The 20123-nt window shown below is 44.1% G+C and overlaps 1 protein-coding gene across 1 annotated transcript in view; it reads left to right on the plus strand.

The window, feature by feature from the left end:
* Positions 1-312: 312 nt before the first annotated feature.
* The window catches only part of NUP210 (nucleoporin 210), a gene marked incomplete at its 5' end in the record, with an annotated part of 47552 nt that continues 27741 nt past the window's right edge, over positions 313-20123 (plus strand). The window contains 12 exons of the mRNA XM_084214421.1: positions 313-464; positions 8034-8170; positions 8940-9071; positions 9882-9978; positions 11469-11619; positions 11950-12082; positions 12826-12984; positions 13443-13511; positions 13792-13898; positions 14909-15049; positions 16219-16356; positions 19483-19638. Of these exons, the coding sequence (XP_084070547.1) occupies positions 313-464; positions 8034-8170; positions 8940-9071; positions 9882-9978; positions 11469-11619; positions 11950-12082; positions 12826-12984; positions 13443-13511; positions 13792-13898; positions 14909-15049; positions 16219-16356; positions 19483-19638 (1572 nt within the window). The remainder of the gene's footprint in view (positions 465-8033; positions 8171-8939; positions 9072-9881; positions 9979-11468; positions 11620-11949; positions 12083-12825; positions 12985-13442; positions 13512-13791; positions 13899-14908; positions 15050-16218; positions 16357-19482; positions 19639-20123) is intronic.

The following is a 20123-nucleotide window of genomic DNA, read 5'->3' on the forward strand; positions in this document are numbered from 1 at the left end:
GAATCCTGCGTTCAGCTTTGGTACCCCACGACACAGCAGACACCGAGGGGCTGGAGCCTGTCCAGGGAAGGGTCTGGAGCACGACTCCTACGAGATGCTTAGGGTTAGGCCAGGACGAAAGGAGGTTTTTCGAACCACCAGCGCCTCGCTGTTGGCGCCGCTGGAGCTCCCTCGAGGGAGGGCGGTGCGGCCCCGGGGGGCGGAGGGCGGGGGGAGGCCCTGCCCCCGGGCCGCCCTGCCCGGCCCGGCCCGGCCCCGCCGCGCCGCTCCCGCCGCACTTTCGCGCCCCGCACGGTCCCGCCGGCGCGCAGCATGGCTCCCCCCGCGCCCGGGGCGCTGCCTCTCCTCCTCCTGCTGCACCTCGCCGCCTCCTCCAAGCTCAACACCCCCAAGGTGCTGCTCCCTTTCACCCGCGGCACCCGCGTCAACTTCACGCTAGAGGCCAGCGAGGGTTGCTACCGATGGTGAGTGCAGGTGCCGCCGCCCTTTGTCCGCTTCTCCCCCCGCCGGCACCTGCGGCGGCTCCTCGGCCCGCGGCGGGGCCTGACGGCTCCCGGGGCAGCCGGGCCCTCTCTCACCGCTTTTACCTCGCTGCGGGTGGGTTTGGGCGGCCCAGCAGTGCGGGAGCAGACATGGAGATAATCCCTGAGGGGAAAGGTTGTTTATTTTGTGCAGTGGGGGTTAAACCCGCTGGAGGGTGGCAGTGTCTGCAGGCCGGGCCCTGAGCAGAAGGTCCCTGCTTGTAAAGGAAGCTTCCCGCCATGGCTCCCTGCCCGACATGTGCCTCACACCCCTTGTGCACCCACCCACACACCCCACACATGTCCACCTGCTTCTCCTCGTACCCCACACCCCCCAAACACCCCAGCTGCTTCTCCACGTATTGTTCCCACTCTGCCTCCACACTCCCTGTGTGCTCACCCTGCTGCCCCGCAGTCTGGCGGTGCCACCCCAGACACACATGGCCTCAGTGCCACCTCAGACACACACATGGCCTCCGTGCCACCTCAGACGCACACATGGCCTCCGTGCCACCTCAGACACACACGGCCTCAGTGCCACCTCAGACACACACGGCCTCAGTGCCACCCCAGACACACACAGCCTCGGTGCCACCCCAGACACACACGGCCTCGGTGCCACCCTAGACACACATGGCCTCGGTGCCACCCCAGACACACATGGCCACAGTACCACCCCAGACACACATGGCCTCAGTGCCACCCCAGACACACATGGCCACAGTGCCACCCCAGATACACACAGCCTCGGTGCCCCCCCAGACACATACGGCCTTGGTGCCACCCCAGACACACATGGTCTCAGTGCCACCCCAGACAGTCCCACGTGTGCGGGGGAACTCTGCTGCGGGTGTGGAAATGCCCCTTCTCTTGCTGTAGTCGGTCATGAAGGTACTGACAGCCTTGAGCTCAGGGTGTGGACATAAATGAGTCAGCTAAAGTCGGGAGCCTCTCACTGCTGCTGTAAGTGTAGGTAACAGCCTCCTTAAGACTTCACCTGGGGACAGTGAAGTCGAGTTTTAAAAGTGAAAGCTTTCCTGGTTTTCTCAGTGGGATGTACTCCAGGAACTTCTGGCTGGGAGCCCCCTTCCTGCCTCGCACAGGGGGTAGGACTGGGTAGTGTTGAGCGCACAGGCTGAAGGCAAGTCCCACAGCATGTGCAAATTTAGAAAGCTCGCAGCAGTCTTCATCTTAAACAAATGTTGCCAACTCCTTGTCCTTTCTGTTGAGCTCCAGAATGGTAACTTAATCGCTAATGAGCAGGAGGTACCCACCTGAAAAAGAAGCAGCAGTTGTGGTATGTTGAGGGTGATACTTCCATATGTGCCAGATGGATGCATGTAGCAGTTTTCAGTTGTTTTGCATGTAGCAGTTACTGAAATACATCTTAAAGGGCTGTATTTTCATTCTCTTGTTTCTTTGCTTGGTTGTTATATATTTCTTGTCTCTGTGCTGGGTACAAACCTTTGGTCTGTTACAATTTATATATTTGAAGGTGCTTATGCAGAAGAGCAGTAATTAGTTTTATCCAGAAGTCAACTAAATGAAAGTTATTAGATGAGGTGCTTGTGGTCATGTAATTTAATTTTTAATGGACCGCTTTAGTGAAAATCTCACAACTGGGGTTTTTTTTCTCTTTCCTTACTCGAATTTTTGAAGACTGCTGAGCCTTTAAAAGGGTTTGGTTTGTGAGGTAAAGTACACTGTATAAAGCTAAACCCCAAAACTCATCAAAGCACTAGGAAAATCTGGAAGTATAGACTTCCTTTCTTGTTTGCCAGTGAGCTGTGAGGTGATGCTGGGTTGGCTGCAGCCATTCCTGTTCATGCCAGGTGCTATCCTGCTGTCAGAAGCATGGAGGTCTTTGCTAATCTCACTGAAGTCTGTAAATAAAAATATGTAAGACCGTTCTCCAGAGAAATGCCAGATTTGACCCACATTCATATCTCTAATGGAGGTGATTTTTGTGCACTTCAGAGCATGTTCTATTGGTGCTGTTTGCCAGTATGCAATGACTCATATCCCTCATGCAGGAAGACCTCAATATCCTTCTCCATCCTCTCCTTCTGCCCTTCAGAGAAGAATTTTGGTTGAGAGTTAAGGAAATTACTCCTAATTCACCTTCTGTGTGCTGTTATTTTCTGTGGCTTGTAAATGGGCATTTATTCACTTCTGCTTTGCAAGGCCTGGCAGGATGTGGGTTGTGAAACTCAACGTGTGCTGAGCAAACCCTCTGGAGGAAGCAGGAGCTGTGTGTGTGTGCCTGAGCAGAGGCAGCAGTTGCATCTGGGGCTCTCTCCCTCTGCATCCTTGTCCCACAGTCCTGGAACTGTGTGGGGTTTGACAGAAATGTGTCTGGAGCAGGAGCAGCAGCACAGCCCCTTGCTGGCAGGGTTCCTGTGCTTCCTGTCTCAAGGAGCTGTTACTGCACAGAGGCTGTTGAACTGAACAATTGAGGAAGTACCAAATGCAATGGCTTGGGAAGGAGTGACTCTTCCTCGCATTTGAGAAATGATGGATGTGTTTGTGTGCATGAAAGCAGGGATTTGAATGGAAATGGTCAGATTCAGGCCCTCTGTGTCTGGAGAGGGGTCTGAGGGTTTGTATTATGGAAGACTGTGGGGTTAGAGGTGGCCTGTGAGTACTGTCCTGGTTGTACAGCAGCATCTGATAGCAAATGACACCTTTTGAAGGTCTGCATTACTCATCTCAAACGTTCAGAATTCAAAGGCAGGTGTCCAATTTCCTGAAAGATCAGTCTATAGCATGCTGTGACCTTTTTTTTTTCCCAGTTTCCCTTTAAGCCTTCAAGTTTACCTCTGAAAGTAGGATAATTTAAAAGTGATTGTAGTGGTGTCTGAAAATTCCACTGATTGAGAGGGAAAAGGTCAAATTCTATCGTCATCCCAGCAGATGGGGAGTAGTGGTTACAAGCATGGCTCTGAGGTATTTTCTGATTTTCAAGATGCTCGTGCCCTCTGGAGTTTGGGTTGCCTTTCTATTAAAATTATTTTTTGGGAAAAGCTTTGTTTTCAAAGCACACAGTGTTTCCATCTGTAAATATTGTAGGTAGTGCTATTTTCAGGCATAAAATACAGTCTGTGCAGATATACTTAGCATTTATATTGCATCTGTATTTGTCTTTTAACTACCTTAATCCATAAATTACACCTGAAAGAATGAAAGCTTTCAGAAGCAGAATTTTCTCCTTGAAACCTGCCATACCATAATAACATTGTCAGGGTGAGGCTGGGAACACACCCACAAAAACCCCATTTCCCCCCAAGGTACTCTCCATGGGTGGGTGTTTGTAGCAGAAATTACCTGCAGTGCACCAATATGTTTACATATTTCATTATTTCATGGAGTGTAGAATTGAGATACATGGTGAGGGCTGGTGGAGTGAAGAGGAGTTTATTGCCACCTTAATGAAAGGTTTGTGTGTGCTCCTGAAGGCCTCACTGAGGGATTTGTATTGGGATGATTGTCATGGGAGAGGAGCTGGTGGCACAGTGGTAAAGAGAGAGATGCAGTGGCTGAGTGGTGTTGGAGCTGTGGGATGCACAGGTACTCCCAGAGGGCCCAAACCCACTGCACAGTGCTACTGGTGCTCATTTTCTAGCTCCTTACCTTGTCGTGTGTTTGCTGTAAATTGATCTTGTACTTCTCCATGTACTGGCTTGTGTGCTTTTTTTATATCAGTAGTGTTGTTCATTGAGATCTGTTGCTTTGCTCTAAGACCAGTAGTCTCATCCCTCGTAATCTGGGAGTTGTGTTGCTTCCTGGATCATCTGTTTTTACCATAGGTCTAGAACAACCTGTCTGACTCTCACTGAAAAATGTTTTGTGTGAGATACTGTTAACTTCCATATTGTGAAGTGACATCTTAAATGTTTGTCATCACCCTCTCTGCTTCTCACCTGCTCTGCATTTCCCTCTTGTAAGGCATTGCAGTGGGCAGCAGGATGTTCTTCCTCTCGCTGACTCACCTGGCTGTGCTTTCCCAGCAGGGCTTCAGGCTCCTGGAAGTGCCAGCAGGAGCTCAGAATTGGTTTGAGGTGTGCTGGATGGTAAAGTGAGAGGGGCTGTGCTGCTGTGGCTCAGGTGTGTGTGTTACCTGAGAGCATTGGCTCAGAACCAGAGCAGGGGATGGGTGCCAGTCTGTAGTAGAAGTGCTCTGACAGAGCCCAGGAGGCACAAGAAACAATGTTGTTTCCTTTAGCTGATGTGTGAATATCAGTGCAAGTTTACTGTTGAAAAAAGCTTTTTCTCAGTCTAAGCATCACCTGCCTGCTAAGGCAGACAGAAGGATTAGGGACTTGTTGACTTTGGGCAACTTTTCATTGCTGAACAGCCATGAAATAAATGGTTTACACTTTTGCTCATTTTTTAGTCCTAAGAGTGACTATGTAATGTCCCTGGTGTATTGGTCAGTCCAATCTTCCCAAACTCTTGGAAACTTTTACTACCCAGTTTCCCTCTGACTGCGTAGTGGCTCAAATGCCTGATAAAATTCTAAATGATCAGATCAACTGACAGTCGTGGTGCAGCTCCACAGAGGTGGATTTGTGCTGAGTCAGCTGAGTTTACTCTGAAGAGCTGGCAGAACAATATAAAACACTGGAGCAATGAGAATCAACAGAGAATTGCCAGGGGTAGAAACAGGAACAGGTGCCTGATCTTTGAACCAACTGCAAATGAAGTATAATCTGGTGGGGTATTGACATGTGGTGTTACAGACCAGTCAATGAAGAACACAGGCATGGGCTTGGGTAGATGTGTGGATACAATCTTGGCACATGGCTCTGTGTCTGGGGCCCTGGAGGGGGATGGAAATGGTGAATGAAGCAGAAATTGACAAGAGGCAGCCTCTTTGCTGGTGCCATTCATTCCTCAGCAAGCAGGATTTTACTCTGAGGGAAATACAAATTGGGGACTTTTGTGAGCTTTTTTCCCCTTCCCTCCTCACTCTTCTTTCAAGTGCTTCCTCTCTGCCTTGCTGTTTCTTACAGGCGCTGGCATGGGATCCAGAGCAAGTGCCAGAAATGCTTCCCATTGCTGGCTTCTCGGGATCTAATTTTGCCTTCTGACAAGCCCAGCTCTCAATGTCACACACTGACACGCTGCTGAAGAGCTGCTGCAGTTGGCAGGGGATATAAATTGCATTTTTTGTCACTTAAAGCTGAAGTTTCTTTTTCTTGCCCATCTAGGACCCAGTAGTGATCCCAGTGTAGTGCTGCTGTAGTCCCCAGCCTGGCTGATTAATGCCTTTGCCTCTCTGTGCTTGGCCCTGCATCCAGGTAGCTGTAAACAGAATGAGCTTCTGATATTGCTGAATGATAGAGGGGTCATCAGATACTTCCTATGTTCTGCTGGAAAAAGACACTACTTGTGCAGATTGTTTTTAAATATAAATCAGTACGAAACTAAGCCTCAGAAAGGCCCACTTGAGTAAAATTTGTATTAGAAAAAAGACATTCAGCTGATATTCTACCTCTTAAACTACTGCTAGAAGCCAAATATTGTCTAATCTCAGTTTCTCTACTTTAGTGACTTGCTTTTAGCTGTAAAAGCTTGAAAGTTCCTTTAAAATTAGGAAGTGTATGTATGTTTACAGTTAAAATTTAATTTTTGTTGATCTTTGTTCCTCCCTTTTTCTAGTCTGAAAAGTATCCTGTAATTAGATTCCATTTTACAACACTGCTATTAGTGCAAACCACAGTGGTTTTGCATTGCAATTCATAGCCAGATATTAAAAGAACAAATACAAACCACAGTGAAACCCCTGTTGTGTTATAAACACAATCAATACCAGATTGCAAGAATGCAAAGTCCTCAAATTAATAACAAAAAATCTAATGGTAGAGAGTATTAAGCAGTGTAAAGAGCTAAATAAAAGTCAGTTTCCTACATATAATACTTATTTAAAAATACCTGCATGCAGACTAAGTCAAATGCACATGCTCAGCTTCAAAAGCCAACCAGGCAAGTAGAGGAGAAGCCTTACTTGTTGTGAATGCTAATATTGTTTAAAGAAACTTTTCAGTGTTGGAAAACTCTTTCATGGTTGCCTGAGAACAACAGAAAAATAACTAATTGCTCACTTTTAATTTCTAAAACATATTTTAATTTTTTAGAGTAAAGCTATGTGCTGCTAATAGAGAAAATCATATTATTTTAGAAACAGTGTAAAACCTACTATAAAAAATATGCACATATTTGTGTAGGTTGTTTAGGTATATAGACTAGATATAAACAAACAGTTTTCAGGTTTAAGCTTTTAATTGGTGTTTAAATTGCCCATTGCATACTGCTGTGGGCAGTTTTTTACTTGATCAGATAAAGTACTTTGAAATTCTGGGTCAGCAGTTGGTATTGTCGTTTCAAAATCCTCTAAAACTACTCCTTATGCAAGCAAAATACTGTTGGGAGCTTAAGGTTTGAAACGGGATTTGCAGTTTTATTGCAGTGGCTACAAGCAGAGGTCTGTGCTCACCTGGGCTGCAGCTGTTAACTCTCAGATAATTGAGTGTGGTGTGATGTGTTGTTTTTCAATAGATAGGATTTTAGTTAAGGAGAAATTCAGGTTTTCGCTGGTGTGGATTTGTTGGTTGTGCTGGCAAGAGAAGGAGGTGAAATTTGTATCTGGGGATTCAGGCATACATGACATTGCTGTTTGTTTGGAACTCCCATCCTGCTCCTTCTCATGTTAGAAAATTGTCCCCACACATCCCAGGTAGGCATTTTTGTACATCTTGCAGGAAAAAAGTCCAAACCCATCCAGCTTCCCCATCTTTACCAGTGCCTGGTTTAGATTGCGTTTACCAGATAGCCCAGCGTTTTCATCCGAGCTGCTGTCATCATCTGGAGAAGCAATTCCCGAGCAGCTTTGTCAGCCATCAGTGCTTGCTTTCATTGTTTTAATCCTTCAAAGGGCCCTTGTGAGCGGATCCCAGGCACACAGTGGGGGCTGTTTCGGGGCTGGGTTCCAGCGCTGCCTCTCTCCCTCCCTGCCCGGCTCCAGGCCGTGAGCGCGGCCGGGGAGCAGCAGCTGGCACCGGCTCGGGCACAGGGCTGAAGGTCCGGAGTGATGAGCAAGGGCTTTGGCTGCTGGAACTTTTCACTGCAGTTACCCCTCAGACGTGTATTGCTGCTAGCTCAGATTTTCTTTCAAGAGGTTTGGTTTTTAATGACTCTTCAGCTTTTGTTGTTGTTTTATCTTGACGGTTTTGGCGCACTGGAAGGGAGAGCGGGGCTCCACTAAGTAATGCCCTGGCCTGCTCCATGGGTTTAGGGGAAGGTTGTTTGATTCCGTGGTGGAGAGAATGCTGAGCTTGCCTGCCCTGCCTCTGGCCTGGGCTTTCCCCACGGTTGCCTTGGCTGGGGTCCTTGAGGAGCTGCTGCCATCCCAGAGCCAGCTGCTGCCCACGCAGCATGTCCCAGGTGAATTGCTGGGGTGGCTTTGAGGGCAGAGCTGTGATCCCAGTGCTGACAGTCCCCACCCACCCGCAGGTCGTCCACGCGGCCGGAGGTGGCGAGCATCGAGCCGCTGGGGCCGGCCGGCTGCCGCTGCTCGCAGAGAGCGCTGGTCCAGGCGCGCTCCTCGCAGCCCACCCGCCTCACCACCATCATCTCTGCCGAGGACACACGTGAGTCTGAGCAAACCGCTGCCTCTCTGCGCATCCTGCCATCCTCAGGGAGCAAAGCTGAGATCTGGAGGGGCACAGGCACATTTCAGTTCCTATGCACAGTCATTTGAGGCTTTCCATGGGTGTGGGTTTTAACTTCTGTGTGACTCACAGAAGTGTTTATGATTTTAATGATGTACCCCGGAAAAGGGTAATTCTTAAAACCCCCGACCCTGAAAATCCACAAATCGAGGGGGTGACTGAAATATAAAAAAGTATTTAATAAAAATGACTAGCACAAATTCAGATACTTCGCATTTGAAAAAGTTACTTTGGAAGTTGCTTTTGTGTCTGTCATCCAATACACCTGGTTAGTTTTTATAGTGACTGAGAGGCAAAAGCAGATGGCCAATTCAATGCCCTGCAGTCACTAATTGAAGGAGTTTATGGCATTTACTGTCTGTGCGTAAAAGCCATCAATTTCTGTGGGACATGAGAGCACTGTAGCAACTCTGCATAAGCACTCCCAGACAACTCCCATTGTAGCTGTCAGTGTAGATGGAAATCAGAGTTTCTGCAGTCCAGTGAGGAAGGGAACTGTTTTGCTGGCTTTCTGAGCCACCATTTGACCACGAGCTTCTTCATCGAGGTCACGACCAAGTTTTAGTTCCTTCAGTGTCAGTGTCTTGTGTCACTGGCTAAATCTGAGGTGCATCTTGACTTTGTGGTTGTTCTTGATGAGCACATGCAGTGCTGTGCTTTCTTGTGCTCTTTCTGATGTCTCTTCAAGTGACTGGACAAGTGATTCGCTGTGATGCCATCGTTGATTTAATTCATGGCATTCAAGTTGTGTCCACAACGAGAGAGCTCTACCTTGAGGATTCACCACTGGAGCTCAAAATTCATGCTTTGGATTCAGAAGGTAAGAGATCTGCTTGTAGCAAATTAAATATATATTGAAAGTTCTAGCTGTCGGATAGATACATGGACTAGCTTTATTTGTCACACTGTTGATTGTTTGAAGCCAAGTGGAGAATTTTAAGGAGTTTCTCTGGATACTACATTGTGAAGCTGTTTTTTTTTTCTTTTTTTTCTTTTGAGCTGAGGTAGTCTAAAGAGTTTTGCAAAAGGATGTTTTTGTGATCAGTCATGTATCTGACAGGAGGTTCAGAGGTGATGTTTGAGACCAACCACTCAATCTGTTTAATTACTACACAAACACTCACTTTTGGGACACACCATTTAGGCTCATAAGAGTCAGTGCATTTGTGAATGCATTGTTATTTAATAGGAGCAGAAAACTTCTGCTTTTTGTAATCTGTAGCATCAGAAAAAGAGCCATGATCTGCTAAGAATTCCATGCTTTTGACAATCAAGTTTTGTGCACATAGAGCACTCCAAGCAAGGGAGTTTTAGGACAACTACTGAAGTGAAATAATGTGTCAAGCTGCTATAAAAGGTGGAATTAATTGTTTTGGTTGCTGTGTTTGTAAACCATGAGTGCCAGGTGAAGTATGGTGATATGTTAATAATGAAAAGTAAATTTGTTTTTATCCTATGTGTAGTGCTTGGATTTATGGCTTGGTGTTGTGCAAACTCGAGGGTGGTTCATGGTTCTTCTTGTAGGGATAAAGTAGAGAAATTCCCCAGGGAAATAAGTCATGGTTTATGTTCCAGGAGGACTCTATGCTCGTTCTCTATTTTTGTTTTAATCTGGCTGTTTGATTTGTAGGAAACACTTTCAGCACTCTGGCAGGGCTGGTGTTTGACTGGACAGTGGTGAAGGACCCAGAGGCCGATGGCTTCTCAGACTCCCACAATGCTCTACGGTAAAGGCATTTCCTTTGGTCTCAATGGTTTGTTCAGTCTGATGCATAAAAAATACTTCCCCACATCTAGGCAGTTTATTGAACTGATGCCTAAAATTATAATGTTAAGGGTCAGTTGATCCAGGTTGGTTTTTTTAAACCTACTCAACAGCCTGGGCACTTTGTTCTCTGTTTAGTTTAGCTGATAGTGTTAGTGAGCAGCTCTGGTAGCTCTGATGCAATAATTAGAAATAAACAGATGTGATTGTTGATCTTGCTGAAGCATCTCATGCAAAAGGAAGATTTATCAGTAAGATTGTTATCTCAGGATTTCAACAGAGTTTTATTTTTAGCTTTTTAAGGAAAAAAAGTCCCCTTCCATTTCAGAAAGGAGCTTTGCGAACCTTGAGGGTTTCAGGTGTCAGTGGACACTTAGTTCTGGTGTTGAAATTGGAGGATTCCTCGTGGGGAAACCAGTTCTCCTACAGAGCAGAATGGTTAACAGCCACCTTCCATCCTCAGACTCACACTCCAAATACACTGCAAGTGGAGTGGGGGGAGCCAGCAAGACTTTGCTCCTGGGCAAACACAAACTGATTTTGCAGCCTTAGAGAAGCAGCGATGGCTGGGGAAAGCCTGCTAAGCTCAATATACACCTGAAGCTGCAGGTACAAGTGAGAGCCAGAATGAATGGCTTAGTGGGACTGGATATCCCAAGTCCTGGTACATATGGGCTTTTTCTTTCAGTGTAAGTATTTGCTGATGTGATTTTAACCAAACTAATATTGATATATGCTCTACTGTTAGCATAACTATGATAGCATTAAAATGTTCTACAGGTGGTACAGCTTTGTGAAATAAATCATAGATGGTCATGAATATGTTCATATCCATAACTGTTCTCCATATGGCTCTACTGGTTTTACTCTGAAAGTGCACATGAAGCCAAGCAGATCATGTGCATACAGAAGGTGACACCTTCTAAAACATGCTTCTCTTTCCAAAATTTCCTGTCATTTGCCCATTCATGGCAAATTCCTTCCCTCTCTTCTGCCACTTTTCACTGAAATTTCTAACAGTTACTGCAAGTTTTCTGCTTGCAGATGATTTTCACAGTCATTTATTAAATACATCCTGGCTTCTTGAGGGAGGTCAGAGTTACATTCTGGGTTTGCTTTTAAAAGCATGAGCTTTGGGTCTTGCACATCAGTTCTTCTACAACATAGAGAGTTTTTGCAGTCTCACCTACTGAACAAACTGGAGGGGTCATTGTAGACAACATATGCTGTCTTCTGATAGCTCACAAGCAAGCTTCAGACAAACTTATCTGTCACAGAAATTAGCTGCAGATACCTCAAAGAATGAGTAAAATTTGGATATCTGGTCGCAGGCAAACATCTTAAATTGGCTTAAAAATGGAAGTGGCTGGGAGTAGATGCTGGTGGTGTTTCTCTGTGGGTTTACAAAGGTTGTTTAACAATTTTCTGTTCACTTTGTGATTCACTTTTCAGTATACTCAAGTTCTTAGAATCCACTTACATCCCACCTTCCTATATATTGGAAATGGAAAAAGTTGCCAAGCAAGGAGATACCATTCTGGTGTCTGGAATGAAAACAGGGAGTTCTAAATTAAAGGCAAGACTTCAGGAAAGCATCTATAAGGTAAGATTTTTGAATGTCAGGGGGGAAGATGGATTTCTCAATGTCTGAATGAGCATCTGTCTCAAGTTTTTCTGTATTCTCCAAAAATGGCCTTCCTACAGACATGATTTTTTTCCTTGATTCTTGCACTGTGTGCACAGAGCAGGTCTCTGTACCATTCACTGTCCCTTGCATTGCCCGTTTGTGACAAAAGTCAAGATGAAACTAAAGAGCCAATTGCAGAAAATAATGTTTTTTCACTTCCAGATTCTAAGTTCCTGCTGCATGGTCTCTTTCAAACAAATGAACTGCTTTTAATGTGGTTACTTTTCTTTCCCCCTCCATTAACAGGATGTACACCCTGCGGAAGTCAGATTGCTCATTTTGGAAAACATCCTTTTAAATCCAGCATATGATATTTATCTTCTGGTAGGAACATCAATTCAGTACAGAGTTCAGAAACTGAGGCAAGGGAAGATCACAGGTTTGTTCTTTTCTCATTTATTTTTATTTTTTAATGCTTTGTGTGAATTTTTAACTGCTGAGAAATTTTTAATTGTGTTTAAACTGCTTTGTTAATGTTTAATACTGTTTTCCTAAGGCACACATTGATACAGCTGCTTAGTTCTTTCAGTCCAAAAAAAAATTGTGACTGTTAAGAATATACTCTTGCAGATTTGTCAAGGATGTAGAGACAAGGGTAACTTAAAATAGGAGCTAATACTGTCATTTTAGATGTTGACAGTCACTTAGAAACTGACTGACTTTCTTACTTAAATCAAATCTAGATTAGTAACTTTTCTAACAGGAAATATTTTATTGGCAAATGGATTTGCTCTACAAAGTGAAGCCTTTGTAAATGTGGGTTAGCTGGCTTTATGCCCATTTCAAAATGCAGTACCTTGAGTTTTCTCTCCTCTCTCCTTTTTTCCCTTTCGTCTTTTTTTTTTTCTTCTTTTGAAGCTGGAAATCAGTTAAATGTTAGGTCCAAAACTGAGGTGATATTAGTTGGGAATTACAGTTTCACAGATATTAAATTTGCCAAGAAGCTCATTTTTTGTGTGTGTGTGTTGATGCAATGACAAAAGTGCTATTTTTACAAGACAGTGAAAATACTGATTTAATATGTGCACTAGGCATCAATAAAAACTAATCAGCAATAATTAGCAGCAGCTAAACACTGCCACACCTGCTTTTATTGTTTCCTATGTTTTGTTTCACCTCCAGAAATAGCAATGCCATCAGACCAGTACGAGCTGCAGCTCCAGAACAACATCCTCCATCCCAAGGGAGATCCCTCCTGGCCAGTTGCCAAGCTGGACCAGGCAACATCCACTGTGACTGCATTGCAGCAGGGCCAAACCAACCTCATCCTGGTGCACAAGAGTATCCTTCCTCAGGAATGCTTCTCCAGCCACCACTCTGTGGCAGGAGGCAAGCTTTCCATCCATGGCAACACAGAAAGATCGAGTTATCCTCATTTGTACTGAGAGTCTGGAAATCAGGAGCCATGGAGAGCAGCACTGCTGTGAATTCAGTCTCAGCAGAGCTGTTTGATGCCTTGGAATGTTTTAACAAATTAGGTTGGCAAAAGATCACTTAAATCATGTCTGTTCCCCTCAGTCACTGTAGAAATGTATGGGGCTTTATTAATTTTTATATTTCAATCATTATATTCTCTAGTGAGATCTCTCCAAAGAGCTCACTGTCTTGCAGTGAAGTGGGGATAATGTTTGTTTGCAGTGTACACTTAGCTTTAAAATAGCCAAAGAGGCACGAGGAGTCCCAGGAGGATGCTGATCCTGACTTGTGCAGCAGCTGTGTGTTCCTTGACTGCCCCTCAGGTATCCGCATGCAGGGGGTGTCCAGGCTGCCCAACAGCACTGTCTATGTGGTACCTCCTGCATATTTGGGTTGGTATTGCTGCACTCTTCTGATTGCTTCGTGCAATTTCTGGCCTTGTTGCTGATTTTCATGCTGTATCTCCAGTGTTAGTTTTCACAGAAAAGTAATTTTATTCATAAAAGTAGCTCAATGTGAAATAGGTTTTATGTACTTTCTTTTATCTCTGTAGTCAGCAGTTTAAAATAATGAATGTTCATCTGCAGAGTGTGGGCACCAGAAGCAAAATGCTTTTCTCCATTAGATAAAGAGGCTGTTGGTTTGTGCTGTTCAATATTTCCTGTTTTGCAGGATTTACAGTTCATCCAGGTGACAGATGGGTCCTGGAAACGGGCAGACTTTATGAAATTACAGTTGAAGTGTATGATAAATCAGGCAATAAGGTGTATTTATCTGATGTAAGTTGAAATGTTTAGATACTTTTCAGTGACTGTCTCCTAAATCCTGACTTGCTTTGGAATTATTTGAGTGGTTTCTTACTTTCATTGAGACAGGACAGTGCAAAGCTTGTTGTTTCTTGCCTTGTCTTTTTTTCCATTTGTTTTGTCGTCATTACTTTTTTAAAATAAAGCACTCTGGGTGATTCATGTGAAATTATTGGAGTCTTAAGTGTTATAGAAGAAAAAAAGGAAGTTGGACAAATTCTTTCAGGTTGGATGGGGCTTGGAACAACCTTAAATCGTCCAGTGCCACCCCTGCCATGGCAGGGACACCTTCCACTGTCCTGGGTTGCTCCAAACCCCATCCAGTCTGCCCTTGGGCACTGCCAGGGATCCAGGGGCAGCCCCAGCTGCTCTGGGCACCCTGTGCCAGGCCCTGCCCACCCTCACAGGGAAGAGCTACTTCCTAAATTCTATATACTAGGTAGCAAATATACATAGTTCTTAAAAAACTGCAAAAGAAACTAAATTTAAATAGTTCAATTGCAACAAGAAAAAATTTATTAAATTATTGCTTTTCAGAGAATTGGAGCTAGGGGAATATTATTTTATTTGCTCATAATTGCTTTTTGGAATACAAATCTGAATTTGAATTAGAGCTCAGCACGGTGCTGTTGAGGCAATATATTAATGTGTTCTTTTGTGTTGGAGAAGGAAAAAATTAGAATAATACTGTAAAATATGAATTATTTAGTGGTATCAATATGGCTACTTTCATGTTAAATTATGTGTTGCTGATAGTTTAAGAAAAAACTTTCTGTGGAGTTAATGTTATATTTAAAGGTAAATCTTACTGAAAGACTGAAACTTCCATAGGGAGAGTTCTGATCAGTTCCAGCAGCGTGTCTTTCTTTGAACTGTGTTATTAAACAGGGCTTTGCTCACTGGCCTGTTGTGTGTTCAGGGTTTTCTGTCCTCCATTGATGTCAGTTACCCGTGGCAATTTCTGTTTCATGTTTTGCTTTTAGAATATCCGAATTACTACAGAGCTGTCCAAAGAACACTTTGAGGTGCTGCAGTCCTCTCTGAATGGGTCCTATCATTATGTGATGGCTGTGAAGGCAGGTCAGACCATGATTGATGCTGCACTGACATCAGTAGTTGATCAGGTGTGTCTTTGTGAAAACTCCTCTGCTTCACTGGTAGGCCTAAAAATAATTGAGCTGTGCAGTAGTGACTTCCTAGCAAAAGGAAACCTAAGAATTACATGGGTCTGAGCTGTCTTTGTTTGAACAGATTAAGAACCAAATTCTAAAATCCTTTCTTCATGAAAACTGTCAATTGAGTCAACAGAGGATTTGCTTAAATTAAAGACTGTGGGATTTTGCTCCCGAGCATGTGGCAAACTCCTGTTAAGGCAGTGGTGCACAGCACTGATTTCTTTTCTCGTGGCAGATCCTTGTGCTGGGCAAGGGGCCTCTCACAGGCTGAGGGAATTTTACACTTTATTGTGGTAGGATCATCACTCATACCCTGGCCTTGTTCTGCAGTCAGTTACATTGGGGAAGTTTGCTATCAATTGGTAAGTGACCTTAAACTCTGGAATGACAATCTGCCAAATGTATCAGCCTGCACATTTCTCCAAATTAATATTCATTAACTTTCTGCTGGTTGGGCAGGCTGCTGAATGTATGGCTAACTAGGGCACGTGGTGTGGAAGTGAGTTGCTTTTGCTTGAAAATTCAACACTTCAACCCATTTGCTGTGAAATCATTTTAGTGATTCCTTGAGCAGGATTTAGTAGCTCCTTCAGTGTGATAAGCCACGGTCATTTTCTGTGTCAGAGATGTTCTCTTCAGTGGAAAGGCATCCCCTGAGAGCTGTTTTTCCCTCAGAACTGCAGTAACAGTGTGTTGTGCCAAAGGGTTGTGGCACTGCAGTGACAGCAGAGCTGTGAAGGCCAGTGTTTGGGGGTGCTGAGCAATGGCTCTTTCAGGCTGAATTTTGTACACAGTGAGATGAGCAAAGAGTAATATAGGTGTTGAGCCACCAGATTGGTTCTCCAAATGAGGTGTCAAAATAGGAGCAGTGAAAGAGTGTATTTCTTCTTGCCTTTTAAATTAATGTGGGCACCTGGATCTTCATAGCAATAACACTCATTTAATACCTTGCTGCCAGGAGCTGTTTGCTCACTAGAAACTCTGCTCATAAGTGGTCCTAAATAGTTTTCCTTCCTCTGTGAGGTGTTTTCAAGGACTTGTCTGTACCTAAGGACTAAACATGAACTTTGGGAAGCTCTGTGGTGCCATTTATAACACTGTGCTTTTGCACTTTGCAGGATGGAGGTGTTCATACCTTACCAGTTCCAGTGCAAAACCAGCAGGATGTGGAGATCTATGTTCCAATATTTCTTGTACCCAGCATTCTGATGTTTCCTTGGCAGCCAAAAGCAGGAGTCTACCAGTACACCATCCAGGTATGCCAAAGAAGTACCCAGCTGCAGGGAGTGTAGCTCAGGCAGGCACACTGGGGCCTGACACCACTGAGCTAGGGCTGACTTTGGATACTTCAGGCACGGTGGCATCCAAAATGTAACTTGGAGGAACTTCATGGGACATTAGTTACAGGAATTTATTGTAAATGCAGGGCTACCAATGAAAGGAGGAATGATCAGGAGGACTCTATCTTATTAGAAATTTAATTTATTACTCTGTGATGCTATATTATATTAAAGAATACTATACTAAAGAATACAGAAAAGATACTTATTGAATATTAAAAAGATAATAATGGAAACTCGTGACTCTTCCTAGAGTCCTGACACTGCTTGGCCCTAATTTGCCAATGAGTTAAAACAGCTCACACTGGAGTTTAATCAAGCAATCACCTTGAGTAAACACTCTCTAAACACATTCAACATGAACACAACACAGGAAAAACAAATAAAATAAGAACGGTTTTTCTTTTCTCTGAAGCCTCTTGCTGCCTTTCAGCTTCCCAAGGAAAAAACTCTAAGCAAAAGAATCATGTTTAAAAAATGTGAATACCCTAGCAATTAATACACAGTTCAAAAAAAACACCAAGAAACCAACAAACATAAAAAACTCCACTGACTTCCACCTCTTGTCTTCCCTTCCTCTCTCCCTCCTGCATGCATCACACACCTATGCCTGGAATGGTTTGGAATTCCAGGAGCATCCTATATCCAAAGATCCACAGCAATCATTAGAGGCTGCCCTTTGCTGGCAAGGATGGGAAATATGAATGGGAGTGTGAAGTGACTGCAAAAAGGGCATGACAAGATTAATTAGCAGCCCTCTGCCAGCTCTGGACATCAATATTCCTCACTGGCCACACACCTCGTGCTCCTAATACAAAGTTCCAGGGAGGCAAAGGCCACAGCTCATTTACAGAAGGGATGATTTCCATGTTTACTAGGTGTGCCTTTGCTCCCAAGCTGTCAGTTATTCCTTATGCTTCATAAAGTAAATGGTTTTTGTTCCAGTATCTCTGGTCTAAGTAGGGAGAAGAAAGTTGTGCTTTCTCAGCCCAGACTTTTATCCCAGGCCAGTGATACCCAGACCCTGCACTCAGGTGTTGGATGCACAACTCCTACCTCTCCCTTTTAGCATAAAGTGGTGCTCAGTTTTGGATCTGTCTTAAGTAAACCATATCCAAATAGGCAGCAGGACACTTGCTGCCAGGCTGTTCTCCCAGGTAACAAGGAACAGGATGAGTGGAAACAGCCTCATGTTTAGATTGGATATTAGACAAATTTTTTTCATAGGAGGAGTTGTCAAACACTGGCACAGGCCTTCCCAGGACAGTGGTGGAGTCACCATCCCTGGAAGGGCTCAAAAATCATGGAGTGTGGCACCTGAGGATGTGGTTCAGTGGTGGTAATCTCAGAGGTCTTTTACAACCTTACTGATTCAGTGACTCCATGGAGAGAATCAGTCTCACAGGATTAAACTGCATTCTCCAGTGGAAATCTAAGGGCAGCTCCATTGAGTTAAACCTGCATTTCTACTTGTCTGTTCTGTGGGATTAGTTTGGTTTGCTTCATGCTATTCCTGACCACACCGGCAGAGTGTGGTAAAAATTGTTAGTACTAAATCTGCTTTTCAGCACTTCATAATTCTGCTGGAGTTTTCCCAGTAAGGGAGAGGAAATGTAGTTTTGTTTCCTACCTCTCTCACAGTTCTATTCTCATCTTATCTTGCATATATAATGAAGTATTTCACTAGAGAACATTCCTTCATGGTACTGCAATAATTGTGTCGCTGTTCTTGCTTTACTCTGATCTTTTTCTATAAAAACATAGAAACTTTTTTCTCCCAAGATTTAAATTTTGCTGAAACTGCGACCTTTCTTCTGGTCTCTCCATCCCACAGTACCACTGGTCAACAGCATACACACAGCTCAACTGTTCCTGCCTCTCCATCAGAGTTTGCCTCCCACTCCATAGCTTCAGTCAGGCTATTTCAAATGGGTGAATAAAGTTTTTCTGAAAATAAATGGAAAGGGATTCTTGGATCTAGCCAAATTCTGTTTATAGCTGAAGTAACTCCCTCCAGATGGTGTCAGAATGCCTGGCAGGTTTTCCTTTGGCAGCTGTCTGGTTTGTTGGGGGTTGCTTTGTTCATATTTGTGCTAATGAGGTGATTTCTGTTGCCTTCCTTCAGTGCAGGGGTGAGAGGTGCAGTGCCAGCTGTGTGAGGCTGAGCACCTGGAGGTTCCTGGGGAGGGCTCACAGTAGCAGTGTGGAGCTCCCTGCCAGGCTCTGGGTAATGATGAGGCTGCAGGGGAAGCTGCTTTACCCCTCCTCTCCTCAGTGCAGACTGACTGCCAGAGAGAGAAAATGTATTGAGGTGTCTGGGGTTTATGTCAGGGACCCTCATGAGGCTTCATGCAGTTATTAAGAATTGGGTATTTCTGTTTTAAGTTTCTGCTCATCTTCCTGTTTCAACTAAAATACCTTTACAAATATGCTCAGCTCTTGGATTCTTTTAGCCTTTCTCACCACATCCCATGCATCTCCTGTAACACACCACTACCTATTTATTAATTTGTCTGTGTCCTTCTGTAATCAGGTTGTGCACGTGCTCAGAGGAAGGAAGAAGGGAAATGACCCTCCTTTTCATTTTCTTTTTGTTCTTTTTCCCTGGTAAAAATTACTAACTAAGCTCCTGCATAATTTAGATTTGTTTGTTTTCCACACTGTCCCTCTAGACAAGATTTATCACCTTGTTAATTTTTAATAATGAAATAGGTTAAAGGAAATGCTGAGGAAATTAAAGAAATTAAAACAATATACATTTAAAAATAGCTCCAGTGTTCACCTGTGCTTTACTCTGATGGAACTTTTGACATTTGTTTTGGCGTGTAAAAGAAGCTAAAATTAAAAGGAATGAAGGGTAGAAATCTTCTCATCTCTCTCTTGCTTATTAAGTTCTGAGATGTTATTTTATTTGCATGTCCCGTTCTCAGTGCATTCCTGGTTTTCATGCAAAATATCCAAAGGCAAGATATCCAAAGCTATGGAATGTGAGAGCCACGTACTTGATTAAATGTTTGAAAGATTTTTCCCTCTGTATTTCAGGCTCAGGGTGGAAGTGGCAACTTCAGCTGGTCCTCTTCTAACCAGGCAGTAGCCACAGTGACAGTCAAGGGAGTGATGACCACGGGGGGTGATGCTGGCCTCAGCATTATTCAGGCACTTGACGTGCGGAATCCACTGCACTATGGAGAAATGAAGGTAAGAGATTCATTGTTCAGTGACTGCTCTTGAATATGGCTTTTGGGACAGCAAAGGCACTGAGAATGCCATAGGCATTCCCCTTCCAGGTTAAGGGATTAGTTTCAGTTTGTGCTTTAGGGAATCAAACACTGTCCAGTGCATTAACTGTACTCCCATTTTTGCCCCTTCCTGATTTCCTTGGCAAGTCTTTTTCCCTGTTGGAAGTTTTAAGTGTGAGAAGAAATGGTAATTGACTCCAGGTCTGGTCATCTAAGCAGACAAACCAAACTAAAAATTCATTCTGTAGGGTGATAGGTGGGTGTTCTCCCTTGATACCAAAGGGTGGCAGTTGTTATCAGGATGTGCAAGGAAGTTTCTGTCTGGACAAGTAACAGAAGTGAGAGTGCTGCAGACTGACTGCAGATACCTGAGCTGGCCAAGAAAAAACAGTATTTTAGGAAAATTAGGAGAAAATGGCAATAAAAACATACCTCCCAAGAGGA

The sequence above is a fragment of the Fringilla coelebs genome (assembly GCF_963513975.1).
Source record: "Fringilla coelebs genome assembly, chromosome: 13".
Lineage (NCBI taxonomy): Eukaryota > Metazoa > Chordata > Aves > Passeriformes > Fringillidae > Fringilla > Fringilla coelebs.